The following is a 13,871-nucleotide window of genomic DNA, read 5'->3' as shown; positions in this document are numbered from 1 at the left end:
CTGGGGGCCGCCCGGGCCAGTGTGCTCCGAGGAGGGGCCTCGGATGTATCCATTCTAGCAATTGCTTCTGTTTTCACAGCAGTTAAATGCTGTGTGTGTGTGTGTGTGTGTGTGTGTGTGTGTGTGAGAGAGAGAGAGAGAGAGAGAGAGAGAGAGAGAGAGTTGGTTTAGGGTTCAGGCTTGTTTTTCTGGAGGAGAAATCAGCAGCCGATGCCTCCAGAGGCCTTGGCCTTGTTGTCGTTGCCTGACCCCTGCGAACACCAGTGAGAGCCGTGTCTGCCCCCAGGTCCTGACGCACCTGCGGATCACGTCTCACATCGGCATCGGCCTCCTCATCGGCCTGCTCTACCTGGGGATCGGGAACGAAGCCAAGAAGGTCCTGAGTAACTCCGGCTTCCTCTTCTTCTCCATGCTGTTCCTCATGTTCGCGGCCCTCATGCCCACCGTTCTCACATGTGAGTGCCTGACCCTAGACCCACCCACCAATGGGGCGCTGAGACCGGGGCATGGCCCATAGATGACTTTTCTGACGCGTTCTATCTTGGTTCTTCGAAGTGCCATTTTCTTGGTTGACAGGTACTATCATATTTTCCCTTAGACGAGAAAATACATACCATGTTTAAGCCAAAGGAATTAATCACTAATGACATATCTGTAAGCATGGAGGAAGGCTGATGGGGGGATTCTGAAAGGTGTTCTGATCAGGAATCCCTCAAATTTTATTGGGGTAGCATGACCTCGTTCACTTATTAAGGGAGCCTGCTGTGGCCAAGTTTGCGAGCGGGTAAAGCTATTCTGGATGGATTTCTGTGTAGTTCCGGATTGTTTGTGAGTGCACTGCCCTTGCTCACTTCGGGCTGACCGTGAACTCTGGCGTAAAAACCGCCCCCCGGCCCGAGTGCTGCCGCCCTAAATGGCCCTGAATCCTCAGGACCAGCTTGGGGGCTCTTGCCCACGGAAGGGCTCACATTGGTCAGTGGTGAGGTTAGCCGTAACTACTTGAGCGCATCACTGAAATAACGCTCAGTCTCTGAGGAGACGTCCTCCGCTCTTTGATTTTCCGCTCGGTGCCTCTTCGGGTTATAAAACCAGTTGGCAGTTTTTCCAGGCTGGTGATTCACTTCATATGTTTTCGCTCCGTCTCTGAGCGCTGCACGCACCCAGGCCCAGGCCGCGGCCTCCAGCTCAGCACGGGGTCGCCTGGGCGCGTCTCCAGCTGGCCGGGGACGTCCACCCGACCCCTTTTCCATCCTTCTGTCTCCTAGTCCCCCTGGAGATGGGAGTGTTCCTTCGGGAACACCTGAACTACTGGTACAGCCTGAAAGCCTACTACCTGGCCAAGACCATGGCCGATGTCCCCTTCCAGGTGTGTGAATGAAGGGGCGTGGTTGGAAGAGGGGCGGGAATTCTCCGTCACTGCCGGCAGGGGGTGGGGGGAGGCAGCCGTTTGCAGGGGGCGTGACGGACCCTGTGCTTCCAGATCATGTTCCCGGTGGCCTACTGCAGCATCGTGTACTGGATGACGTCACAGCCGTCCGACGCCGTGAGGTTCGTCCTGTTTGCCGCGCTGGGCACCATGACCTCTCTGGTGGCGCAGTCCCTGGGTCTGCTGATTGGAGCTGCCTCGACGTCCCTGCAGGTACCGGCGGAGGAAACACCACCTGAGGCGCCTCCCTTCCCCAACCTGGGCCGGTGCGGCCGGGGCTGTTGCCCTGGCGGGGCTCAGTACCACCCCTCCTCCCCAAACCCCTCTCTCGCTTCTGCCCTGACCGCCTGGATCGGCTTCACCTGGTCGCTCCCTGGGGAAGGACTCACACTGCTGTGGCCAGGGTCAGGGTTGGTACGCTGCCACCAGCAGGTGCCCTCGGGTGGCACATGATAGCTCATGGAGCCCCCCCATGCCCTCCCGCTAGCTGGGATGCTGTCCCCATTTCACAGATGTGGAGACTGAGGCCCAAGAGGCAACACGGTCTGGTCAGGCTCACGCAGCTGGCTCTGAGTCCTATGGTTTGCAGCCTCTGGGGAATCCACTCCACTACCCCGTGGACCCCCCCCCAGCTGCAGTCTGTGCCCCCACCCTGCCCCGAGCCCCTCCACGTGCTCTCTGGGGCTTCACGTGCCCTTCACGTGTCCGGCACCGCCCTGCCCCCCAACCCGCCAGCCCCACTGGGTGTGAAGGACCCCCTGTTGCCATCTGCAGAGCCCAGTGCCCGGGACCGCTTAGCCCCTAGGGTGGCCCCCCGCTCCACGGACAGAAATAACAATGGTACCCCCGGGATGGCCGTGGAAAGTGCTTGGGCCCACCGGCCGCAGTGGGTGCCCAGGGGATAGCGCTCACGGCCCTTCCTCCCTCGGACGCGGTGGCGGCACCTGGCTGTCCGATCCTCCAGATGCTGTTCCTGCTGCCTCACCGCCAGTCACTGCGGTCCCCGCTGCAGCCCTGCAGAAGGCTCTGTCTCTTTGCCTCCCGTCCCCCCTGCTGGGGCCCGCTGATCTCCAAGCCCGACATCCCAGCCGCTCCCTGCTGCTGGAGGACGGGGGCTCCTTCCTGCCATCTTGGCCTCGTGGGCCCCAGCCTGACACCCTGGCCCGGCCCCGGCTGCTGCTGACCCTGCAGACACGTGGGGGATGGCCTCCTGGGGACACTTGAGGAAATCGGGCGGGACCTCCCCCCTGCCGCCTCTGAGCACGTGCTCTCTGCGTCCCGCCAGGTGGCAACCTTTGTGGGCCCTGTGACGGCCATCCCCGTCCTCCTCTTCTCGGGGTTCTTCGTCAGCTTCGACACGATCCCAGCTTACCTGCAGTGGATGTCGTACATCTCCTACGTCAGGTAGCGTGTGTGACGTCTCTCATCACTCGGAGCGCTGTGCGCACAGAGGGAGGGGACAAAAGCCACTTCTCAGCCGTCAGCTACAGGCCAGCGTGATGCTTGCATCACGGATCCAAGGCCGTTGGTGCCTTTCATTTTTTTCCCTGAGTCTTATGTGTCCCCATCGTCACCAACACACATGCGCGCGCGCACACACACACACACACACACACATTCACATGCACACACACATAAGGATGAAATAAATACTAGCAGTTTGTGCCTTGGAGGAGCCACTGTGGACCCCCAAATTCTGCCTGTTTTGGAGAGCTGCCGTGGGGAGAGTGTGTTCATCTTAGGAACCTCGTTCCTCTCGGGAACGAACAGCACCCATCACTCTGACCGTGTGTAAATCCAGGAGAAACCAAGTCATGTTTTGTTTTTTTTTTAATTTTTTTTTTTCAACGTTTATCCACTTCTGGGACAGAGAGAGACAGAGCATGAACGGGGGAGGGGCAGAGAGAGAGGGAGACACAGAATCGGAGACAGGCTCCAGGCTCCGAGCCATCAGCCCAGAGCCCGACGCGGGGCTCGAACTCACGGACCGCGAGATCGTGACCTGGCTGAAGTCGGACGTTTAACCGACTGCGCCACCCAGGCGCCCCTCAAGTCATGTTTTAAACATCCTACTGTTTTCGACCAAGAGCGTCCTGGCCCCTCGGCACTGTGGCGCCCGGACCTCGTCCTCTCTGCCGGGGGCTTCCTGGCACGTTGGCCTCACTGGACAGCGCCCGCCTTCAGAGCTCGCCTCCCCCAGCTGTAGCGACTCCGGGTGACGCCTGAGATCCGAAGCTGGGAAGAAGCTTTCCTTTTCTAGAATGTCAGTTCAGACCCAGATGTATTGCTCAGGAAAACAAAATCAAAACAAAGCACTCGTACAGAGTTTCAGCGATCGGTGTGCGTTCCAACACCAAGAAATCAGAAACCCAGGTCTTTCTTCCTAAAAATTGGTGTTTTTGTTCTGGTGCTCTAGAGCTGGGACAGAACGAGAGCTGGCACAGAAGGGTTTTATTTAAATGTTCTACGGTCCTTTGGAGCACCTGGGTGGCTCAGTCGGTTGAGCGTCTGACTTCCGATCAGGTCATGATCTCACGGTCTATGAGTTCGAGCCCCACATCGGGCTCTGTGCTGACGGCTCGGAGCCTGGAGCCTGCTTTGGATTCTGCGTCTCCCTCTCTCTCTGTCCCTCCCCCACTCATGCTCTGTCTCTCTCTGCCTCTCAAAAATAAGGAAAACTAGTAAAAAAAGATGTTCTACGTTCCTTTGAAGGTGATCAGGTCCTAACTATTTAAAAAAAAAGTATGTAATATCAGAGGTGATCAGAAGGCTTTTTAAAAATTTTTTATTTCTTTATTTTGAGAGAGAGAGAGAGAGAGAGAGAGCATGAGCAGGGCAGGGGTGGAGAGAGAGAATCCCAACCAGGCTCTGCACTGTCAGTGCAGAGCCCGACGCGGGGCTCGATCTCACGAACCGTGAGATCATGTGACCTGAGCCATAACCAAGAGTCAGACGCTTAACCGACTGAGCCCCCCAGGCGCCCTGATCAAAGTGTTTTCCATTCATTTCCCCACTGAACGAATCCCTACTGTGCGTCCGGTTTGGTTTTTCGGGAGGAGGCTCTGGAGGAGACAAAAAGTGGACAGACCTCAGCCAAGCCGCTGGATGCGTTTGTCTTGGGACGATGTTGCAGGGCGGGGAGCTATCTCCGTGACGACAGGTCTGGGGAAGGGAGGGCGGCCACGCTGTGGGTCAGGGCTGGCTGGGGGCCCACCCGGATCCCCCCCCCGCGCGGGGCTGCGGGGTCCCCTGGCCGCGGGCAGAGTGTTCACGTTCTGTGCCTTCCTCCGCAGGTACGGGTTCGAAGGGGTCATCCTGTCCATCTACGGCCTGGACCGGGAGGACCTGCACTGTGGCATCGACGAGACGTGCCACTTCCAGAAGTCAGAGGCCATCCTGCGGGAGCTGGACGTGGAGGACGCCAAGCTCTACCTGGACTTCATCGTCCTGGGGGTTTTCTTCATCTCCCTGCGCCTCATTGCCTACTTCGTCCTGAGATACAAGATCCGGGCCGAGAGGTAAAACACCGGAATGCCGGCAGAGGGCGGAGTAGACAGTGCGGCCCAGGGTGGCTTGTAGGATCGCGGCGGCAGGGCCGTGCCCGCGGACACAGGGACCCCCGCCACCCAGCCCTGGCAGCGCCCTCGGGCTGCGGGCGTCAGGCCGCCCCGTCCGCGCAGCCCGGCCGGGCCTTCGCTCCGTCCCCCTTTCTGGATCCGCCGGGGAAGCGGGTGTAGAGGTGTGTCCGCGAGCAGCATTTCACAACGCGGCGGCGGGGCGGCCGGGGAGGAAGGCCAGCGCCCGCGGCCCCGCTCATGACTGTCGCTGTCACCCCCCCACGGTCTGCCTCCTTCTCCACGGAGAAGTCACCTTCCAAGCCAAAAGCCGATAACTCTCATCCATTTGAAGAAACTGTATCTTTTTAGTACTCGTCGAAGAACACGATTCAGGGTAAATAACACACTTTGCTTCGAGAGGCGAGGGGTTGAACTTCACCGCGGGACTGGTCTCGTTTTTTGGGCTGAAGCTGTAAAAGATGGAGACACGGTCCCCGGCGGAGAGAAGGTTCTGGAGCTGCACGTGCTCAGCCGCGCCGGAATTTCAAGAAGTCGTGAGGAAAGATGGAGGGTGAGGTTGGCCGACGCCCCCCAAGCCTTCTGTTTCCCCCCGTGCTTCTTATCTTAAGCAAAACATATTGTTTATTTCTTTCTAACTCTCTGAACACCTTAATTTTGCCTACAACATGTCCAGAAAATTGGCTTTGTTGATGTTTTACCCATGTGTCTCTCTCCCCACGTATCACATCACCTACCTCCACGGAGCTGGGAGTGCTGGGCTTGCGGAAAGTCCAGGGGGGCACACGGAGGGCCGTGAGGGGACCCCACTGTGGCTGGGGGGGGGCGGTGGGGAGGGTGCCCAGACCCCAGAGCATCCAAGGCCCTTGCAAGAAAGCGGCGAACACCGTGTGGCCGAGACGCTTGTGGTTTGGCCAAGCGGTGGACAGGGTTGTGGGCAATGCCACCTGCCAAGCCCCGTTTCAGTGGCACCTCCTCCTCCTCAGCCCTGGCTGGGCTGGTGGCGATGTCGTGGATCAGAAGCTCCTTCTTCCCCGTGAAGGAGGTCGAGGGTGCATCTAGGGGAGGGGTAAACGGCCTCTGGCTTGCTACCAGGTGCCTGGGCGCTTACCAGCCGTCAGAGGCAGTGTGACCACAGGGTGGAGGTCGGAAGAGGCCAGAGAAGGGGATGGAGTGTTGCCCCCTTGGAATCTCCTTGCCCTGGGGCCGGGGTCTCCTAGTGACTCTGGCTCCTTCCCGCCCTGAGCCTGGATCTCCTGGTCTGTGAACGGTAGCGCTGGGCGGTCTTCAAGGCCGCTTTCAGCCCTGAGAGGTTCTGCGCCTCCTCAGCCGTGTTCCCAAAGCTTCTATTTCCTACTTGAAGAGAATGGAGAGCGTTGAGATTTTGCCGGCGCATGGATTTGACTCGCAGATACTTGGTGATCCCTTCTTTGCTCCACGTGATGATCCCTTTGCTCCCGCTTTGATCCGTTTTAGTAAACACAGTGGAGACATGTTACAACGTAGCTTTGAGTTTCATGGTTCTGTGCAAATGGGGCATCACCGGCCAGATGAAGCGATTTAACCAGGATCGCTTTTTAGGCGCCATAAAAAGTCTTCGTTTAATTTCAAGACAGATTTGCCTGCAAGATGTCACAGGTAGGAAGTCCCCCATGGGAACAGCCTGGTGAAATAGAGAGGGGGTGGGGCCGGGGGGATGGCTTTGGTCACGCCACAGTGACATCAGGTGAGCCCTCTGGAGGCAGGTCTGTGACCCTGCTAAGGACGGGCTGGCCGGGAGCTGCAATGCAGGACCCAGCCCTCCCCCTACCAGGCACCATTTGTGACCCGAGCCCACCGTGCGGTGTCTCAGCCATTTCAGAAGGAAACCGATTCCTTGAGACCGAAAATCTAGTTTCCAAGTGTCCCTGCGTCCTCAGAAGGAAATATTTCCCTAGGAGTGCATCCTCCCTGCATTCTCCATTTTCCACTCTTGAGAAATTACATTTGTCCCTTAATAGATGTAGACGGGTAGGGGGCAGATGTGGCGGATGTGAGGCTGTCCGCCGTCGAGGAAAATGCATGTGCAAAGCAACAGGGCGCTGACTGGTGTGTGTCACGAATACTGTCGTGGCCAGGTAGGGGATTTGCTCAGAAAGACCTTGGGGCGCCTTGAGAGAGGCGGTCAGTCCCGGGACGCCGTCCCTCCCCCGTCGGCGGCAGGTGCCCCCCGCTGGCGCCTTCACACAGACCCTGGGCGACAGTGATGCAAACCGTGTTCCTTGCGTCCCCAGGTGGCTGGGTACAACGTCTCACTCGGATGACCTAAGCTAACGTCCAGACAACCTGTTGACTTGTTTTTGAACTCGTTGCGGTTAAGAGGGGGGTGTCCACCTGCTGGGACTGAATCGAGGCCAGCTGCCCAGATTTAATTCTCGTCGTGAGTTCTGAATGCAATGCCTCCTCTCATGTCTGTGATTCTTCATTTAGAGGAAAGAGTGAAATCTTGCGTGAGAGATGTGCAGCCCCTCCAGTGTTAGGAGAGGCAAAAGCGCGAGTCCAAAGGGTCTCGCTTCTAAGTTCGGCTTGTCAGGCGAGAAGGGGGAGCAGCGGGGTCCGACAGCTGCGGGACCTGGGGTCTGGTGCCAGCCGCACCTTGGGAGCCTTCCACGGGTGCCACCGTAGGATTGTGCCCCTTTTTGCTCCTGGTCTCGCTGAGGACCAGCCGGAGGGGGCAGTTCTTCCAAGGGTCCCGTGTGGGTGCCATGGGGAGCTCTCCCCAGGGAGGGAAGAAACCCTGTACATGGAAGATGCTGGAGTCTGGTGATGTCACCTTGGGCAAGGGGCCTTCGGGACCAGGAGAAAGCTCATCCCAGAGACCCACAAAAAGGCAACGTTCCCAGGGAGCATGACCAGGAGGTCAGGGACAGGTGGAATCACCTTCTGTGGTTTGGCTGAGAGGACGGAAACCCCAGGCCGCCGTGTACTGAGCGTGTTTTCCCTGCTGGTTGTCCCGGACACCGAGCCAGGAGCCGCGGGGGCCCTCTGTTCATCCCCTCACTCAGCAAACACGGTCACTGGTGCTCCCCACGTGCTTGGTGCTAGTGTCTCAGGCCCTGGGGGCCCAGGGGGAGGGAACCCAGAGATGGCTTGGCCTCCAGGGCGGCAGGTGATGGGGCGGGGGTTGTATTCATTCTGCAGATGCAGAAGGCCGGGCAGGGGAGGACGGGCGAGGTCTCAGTCCGACACCAGGGAAGAGCGCACTGGAAATTTGAGCGGGGGTCTGACCCCAGGTCTTTTTTTTTTTTTCTTTCACTTTGCCCTGTTGCCTCCTATTTGTGATGTACAAATACACATGAAAATACTTCCTAAAGCATAAAGTGCAATACTAGAATACTAGCTTAGTGGCTGTTCATTGTGGACTTGGCTGCTACCAAACAGAAAGCCGAGACAGGAGGGTGGCCCATGCCCCACCCTCCCCCCACACCATCGCCCGGCATGGGGTTGTCCCTCCGGCCTTGGAGTCTGAGCTGACTCCTGTCTCGTGGAGAGGTGCCTTCCTCTGCTCCGGCCTGGTCTTAGCTTCCTAAAGCGGCGTACCTGAATATTAGCTGGGGCTAGAGAGGGCTGGTGTGTGTGTGTGTGTGCACGCACGCACACGTGCTCCGTCTCCAAATTCTCCGTCATCCTTTATTCCCAGAAGGTGGGAGAAAATTCCACTTCATGCCTGCCGTGCAGACGGCTAAGAGCGTAGTCAAAATCCGCTGAGGCTCCCACATCCAATGCCGTGTAAATGTGACCAAGGGTCAAACACAACACCCAAGATGGGGAAGTGCAGAGTGTGTGAATATAAAGTTAGATAACTTTTAAGAAATCAAGACTGCTAATAAAATATTTTACATAAAACGTTTCACTTGTGTTCAGTGTTAAATGCTTCCAGTTCAGAATGATTTGCTTAAATCTTACTAGGTAAAATGGGTTTTTAGGTTGCATTTTGAATACATTTGTTGTGCGTCTAGTAAGATTCTCGCTTTGTTACTTGGCGTTCTGGTCTAACACCCCCGCTTGTAAATTCACCTTCCTCTCCGGACACCATGTTGTGTCTTAAAACTTTGTGCTTTTGCTCTGTTCTCCCAGACCCCCACCCACTTCCTCCTGCCCTGTCAATGTCGGCCACAACCTCAAACAGGGCCGAGCCCCCCAGTGCGCTGTGGCCCGTGTGCCCCTTCCTCTCCAATCCCCTCCGTCTTGGAGTGAGCTCTGGGGGCACAGGCACTGGTGGCCATTCTTCAGACGAATATCCCCCTCTCCTTGCTCTCATGTTCCCGGACACCCACTTCTCTGGCCTGGCCTCTGTGGAGGCGGCTGTGATGGGGAAAGCATGTTCTCCCTAGGTTTGGCTCCCCAGGCGGACGTGAGCGGGACCCAGAAGGAAGCCGGTGCTGTGCACTGCTTTAGCTCCCCCGGAGCAAGGACTTAAGGGCAGTGGTGCTTAAGGCCTGGCCTTCAAACGGGTCTTCGCTCCCACCTCTGGTAAACAAGCAGAGAGCCGGGCTGAGCAAAGTGGCAGAACGATTGGCCCCTGCAAATCCTAAGTGACAGGGACAGAAGGTGGCCTGCAAGATCGGAGGGCACCCCACGTGTGGGACCGGCTCAAAGTGGCTCCGTGTGCTCACCTGCTCCCTCTGCTTCCCCTTCCGCACCCGCCTGCCTCCGCAGACCCTCCAGTCCCGCCTCGGCCCTTCTGGGTCACTGTCCTCGGACTCCCCTGGGATCATCGCCCTCTGCAAAGACCGGGGGCCTCCCTGGGGCCAGAGGCCAGCAGGGCAGGGAAGACGCCTCACGGTGGGCTCAGCTCAGCCCGTTTGTGAAATCCAAGCGTCCAGGGCAGGAAGGCAGAGCGAAGGTGACGCCCAGGCCCGCCCTTCCAGGCGGTGTAGCTGGGTTTTCTGAGAACCACCGCACGTTCTTCCCGTTTCTTTCTCTCATCTTGGCGCAGACAGAAGGGTTTAGCCCGAGCCCGATTTCGTACGTTACCTCTGAACATGCCAACTTGCAGTCGTTCCTCCAACAGACGCTTGTGTGGCCGAGTCGAGGGCGCACGGAGGCCGGCCGAGGGAACCCGCCGTGCGTTTATGTCAACCCGGTTTGTATAAATGAGCTTAGGTCGGGCTCAGCCCCTGACGCCTCCCCGTTCTCAGAAATAGCCCCCTGGCGTCGCGAAGGAGAAAACGACCAGGCACATTAGGTACCGTGTTGCGGCCCGGGCAAGGGACTGTCCCTGGTGGGGGCACAGCTTGGGGGCTTTCCCGCAGCACAAAGACCATCGTGAAGAGGAAGAGGAGGAAGCGAGAGCGTGAAGTGTCCTTGTTTGATCGCAGGGGCGGGGTGGGGGGAGACTGCTGCTGTGTCCGGCCGGCTTTCTGAGGCTGCAGGACGGAGGAGGCAGAGCCCTGGGGGTCCTTCACGGCTGGAGGGCTGGGCTGGCCCGATCCGCTCCTCCTTCCGGGGAGACCCCCCACGGTCTCGACCGAGGACATGACCCCGGGCGCGCGTGCCTTTCTCGCCGAGCTTGCAATTCCCGGTTTCCAGAGGGTCCTCCCTCAGCCCCTAAGCAGGAGCACCAAATCTTGGGAGCGGCACGAGCCCCAAGCCACATAAAGAAGCAGCAGCAAAACTCGACGTTGCTACACGGAGCTGAGGTTTTCCTCCGTGGGGCAGCTCCTCCCTGTCCTGGAGCATCTGCGTGAACGGAAGAGAGAATCCCGTTCGTCGCCTTTGGGTGCCTTTGGCCTACACTTTGCACATGAACTTAAATGTGACCCTGGTGTTGTGTACAGTTAAACGGCATTTCACCTCTGCACGCGGGAGGCGTTCGCCACGCGCAGCAGGGCCGGGCGGGCCGGGGTGGGGGATGCTGGGGCCAGGCCGGTGGGCGACAGAGCGCCCCGGTGACGTTCCACTGCAGGCCCGCTGGGCCCAGTTCTCAAGGCCCGCCCCCCTCCCCAGACCAGTCCCCCCGGGGAAGGAAAGCCCTTGCCAGCAGCTCACAGGTGGACGGTGTTCCTCTGCCCCACCTGCCCTGAGGGCTGGCCCAGCAACAGATCCCAGCACAGCCTGGGGGCGCACAGGGAGCTGGGGGAAACCGCTGGCCCATTTCTGCCGCACAGGTCACCAAAACGGCCTCCCCTCCTGGGCCGCCCCGAATGTGCCCTCTCCCGCTGGACGGAATGATTAGGCCAAGGGGGAGGTAAAAGTCATGGGGAACACAGGGTGAAGGTTGGGAGCCCCAGGGTCTGGGGTTCCTGGAGATCTCAGGGTGCAGCCCGGTCCGAACAGTCCCACGGGTCTTGGTTTTCCTGGAAGTATTTCAATGGTCGTGGTAGCTATTTTGTTCTTATTTTTTGTTCTTTGTTCTTGTTTGTTTTACCTTGTGTACTTGTTTTTGACAATTCTGTCCTCGTGTACCCCAGGGGTCTCTTTCCCATGACATTTCCATGACGCCCGAGCGTCGCCATCAACATCTCGTTTTTAAGTTCTCGGCCACTCGAAAACGGTAGAAAGAGTCCTCTCATCCGAGTTGCTGATAAAATGGGCCACCGAAGCCGCACAGCGGGGTTTCCGTTTCTATAATCTTAAGGTCACTGTAGAAGGGGCTAAAAGAGTAGTTTCTCAGTAGAAGACGTATGTTTAAAACAAAGTTACTGTCTGTAACCAGCCCTTTGAGCCTTGTTTGCATTTTCCTTTGCAGACATAGTGGGTGTGTGGGCAGGTGGCCAGTCGTTGCCTTTCATCTGATGAGTCGCTGCTGAGTGTTACCCCTTTGTTGTCCCAAAGCAAGAGTCAATGCAAGCAACGTTTTCAATCAGCGTGCAAACGCGTGCATATATCTGTATGCCTAATCTGTGATTGTATAATCCCTGGTTTTTAAAACACCGTATGGATGACTTTGCAACGATCTTGCCATTGTTATTTAGGGAATACCGTCGCCTGCGCGCTCTGCGAGAGGTTTGCACCGTTGTAGATAAACACCACACGTGTATGTACATACGTATATACAAATATATATATTTAAAAATAACGCCGGCTCTCTCGGGTACCTGTTTCAGGGGCTGTCCACTCCGTTGGAACAGAGACCCGAGCAGACCCTAGGATGCGAGCTTTCTAACTGTACCCTACAGGCTTCGGTCCTGTTGTGTACATTTCTGTAGAGTTACCTCCTTAGAAGATTTGTACGTGCGTTTTTTGCAGACCTGAACTTTGTTTTCTGAAACTAGATGCCACTTAGGAAAATGTGACATAAGTCAAATAAAGCATTGTTATTTTCAGATTTCTCCTTCTCTCTCCTCCTTGCTTTCCACAATGCCAGCGCTCACACCTGCCGGGCGAATGGGGCCCGGGGTCTGGCAGAAACTCGCTCTTGATGGAGCCATCGGCTCAGCTGCTGTTGTCACGGATGGGAAGAGGAACACGAGTGGTAGTGGCGTGGTGGGCAGCCCCCACTGGTTCTGCGGGAGGACGGGCCAAGTGCCCTTTCGTGCACTATCTCATTTCAACGCCCTCCTCGGGCGGGGCCGGAGGGCCACAGATGAGGAAGCGAGGTTCTTAGAGATTTCACAGCCGACCCAAGACGAGTGATGGAGGGCGAATTCAGATGGTGACGGTCTCGCAGGGAGCCAGGGCTTTTGACCCCCGCGTCGTCTCCCCACGTGGGAAGAAGACACTGTGGGGTTGAAGGCTAAGGAGGAGAATCTGTTTTGTCACAGGAAGTGGCTGCGGGAACCCATCCCCCATGACCAGAGGAAACTTCTCCCAGGTACTTTGCCGAGGGGCACGATGATGGGTGAGTGTCCCCAGGAGTCAGCTCTGGTGACTTTATGTTCTAAGGGCCCCTGTATAGGTCAACACTGGGGTTCAGGCTGGGCCTGGGCACAGGTGTCACTCTGGGATCATCACCTGGGTGTGGCCGTGATGGGGAGGACCAGATTACTTCTGCAGGTGTGGAGGAAGGTGTGGACGCAGGGACACACAGAGAGAGAAGCCACCACCCGATGACCCAGCATTCATCACCCCTTCTTCCTGCCCGGGTTTCTCTGCCCCCAAATCTTGTGAGATGCTCCCAAACCCCTCTGCTCCTTCCCCCATCAAAATCCCCATTCCTTCCACACTTTTTCCAAAATTATCTTCATTTGCATCTTTAAATTACAAAAATTCTACATACTTGTTTTAACAAATAATGCAAAAGTGAATGATCTTGCCCCGAACCCGTCCCAGGCACCCCCCTCGAGGTACCCGGAGTGGACAAGCAGACAGCAGTCTGTTCCCCCAGAGAGGCGGACACAGCACCCCCACCCCACGCCCCCGCTCGCCTCCCCTCCCACCTGGTCGCAGACGGCGCTCCAGACCGAAGGGCACAGCCCTCCCTATTCTCACTTCAGCAGCTGCGTGGCGCATCATTGCGGGAACGTTCCAGAATCCCTGCAGCCATTTCCCTTCGGAGAGACGCTGTGGTTGTCTCCACAATAACAAACAGGCTTTAATAAATCTGAAAATCTGGACAGCATTCTTCTACTGATATCCTTGTAACCCACAATTTAAATCACAGAAGGCTTTCTGGAAACGCAAGTGGAAGGAAGGACAGGTGCACAGAGAAGACGGGGACCCGCGGACCCCACGTGTGCCCCCCTCACTCTCATGGTGGCTTTGGGGCAGTCCCCCGTGGCTGACATCTCGTCTCCAGCCCTCTGGCCTTCCCTTACATGCGAACGTGGTGACGCTTGGGAGCTGCAGGCGTGCGGGGGACGGGAGACCCCCAACAAAGCCGCCAGCCCGGGGATGTTGTTGGGAAAGAGGGTCCTACCCCACCCAAGAGTGCTAATCCTTGCTGACAA

At 57.5% G+C, this 13,871-nt stretch overlaps 1 protein-coding gene across 6 annotated transcripts in view; it reads left to right on the top strand.

The window, feature by feature from the left end:
• ABCG1 (ATP binding cassette subfamily G member 1) overlaps window positions 1–13,871 on the top strand; it is an 80,947-nt gene that overhangs the window by 65,099 nt on the left and 1,977 nt on the right. For 3 of the 6 annotated variants that reach the window (XM_045036571.1, XM_045036569.1, XM_045036570.1), the window contains 6 exons: window positions 287–455; window positions 1,266–1,366; window positions 1,481–1,639; window positions 2,712–2,830; window positions 4,720–4,944; window positions 12,747–12,823. In XM_045036571.1, the coding sequence (XP_044892506.1) occupies window positions 287–455; window positions 1,266–1,366; window positions 1,481–1,639; window positions 2,712–2,830; window positions 4,720–4,944; window positions 12,747–12,823 (850 nt within the window). Of the gene's footprint in view, window positions 1–286; window positions 456–1,265; window positions 1,367–1,480; window positions 1,640–2,711; window positions 2,831–4,719; window positions 12,309–12,746; window positions 12,824–13,871 lie in introns of those variants that run through there. The other 3 variants (XM_045036573.1, XM_023238702.2, XM_045036572.1) reach the window with 2 other exon arrangements.

Source organism: Felis catus, chromosome C2 (genome assembly GCF_018350175.1).
Source record: "Felis catus isolate Fca126 chromosome C2, F.catus_Fca126_mat1.0, whole genome shotgun sequence".
NCBI lineage: Eukaryota > Metazoa > Chordata > Mammalia > Carnivora > Felidae > Felis > Felis catus.
The sequence above is the reverse complement of the archived record's forward strand: the minus strand, read 5'-3'. Positions and strand labels throughout refer to the sequence as shown.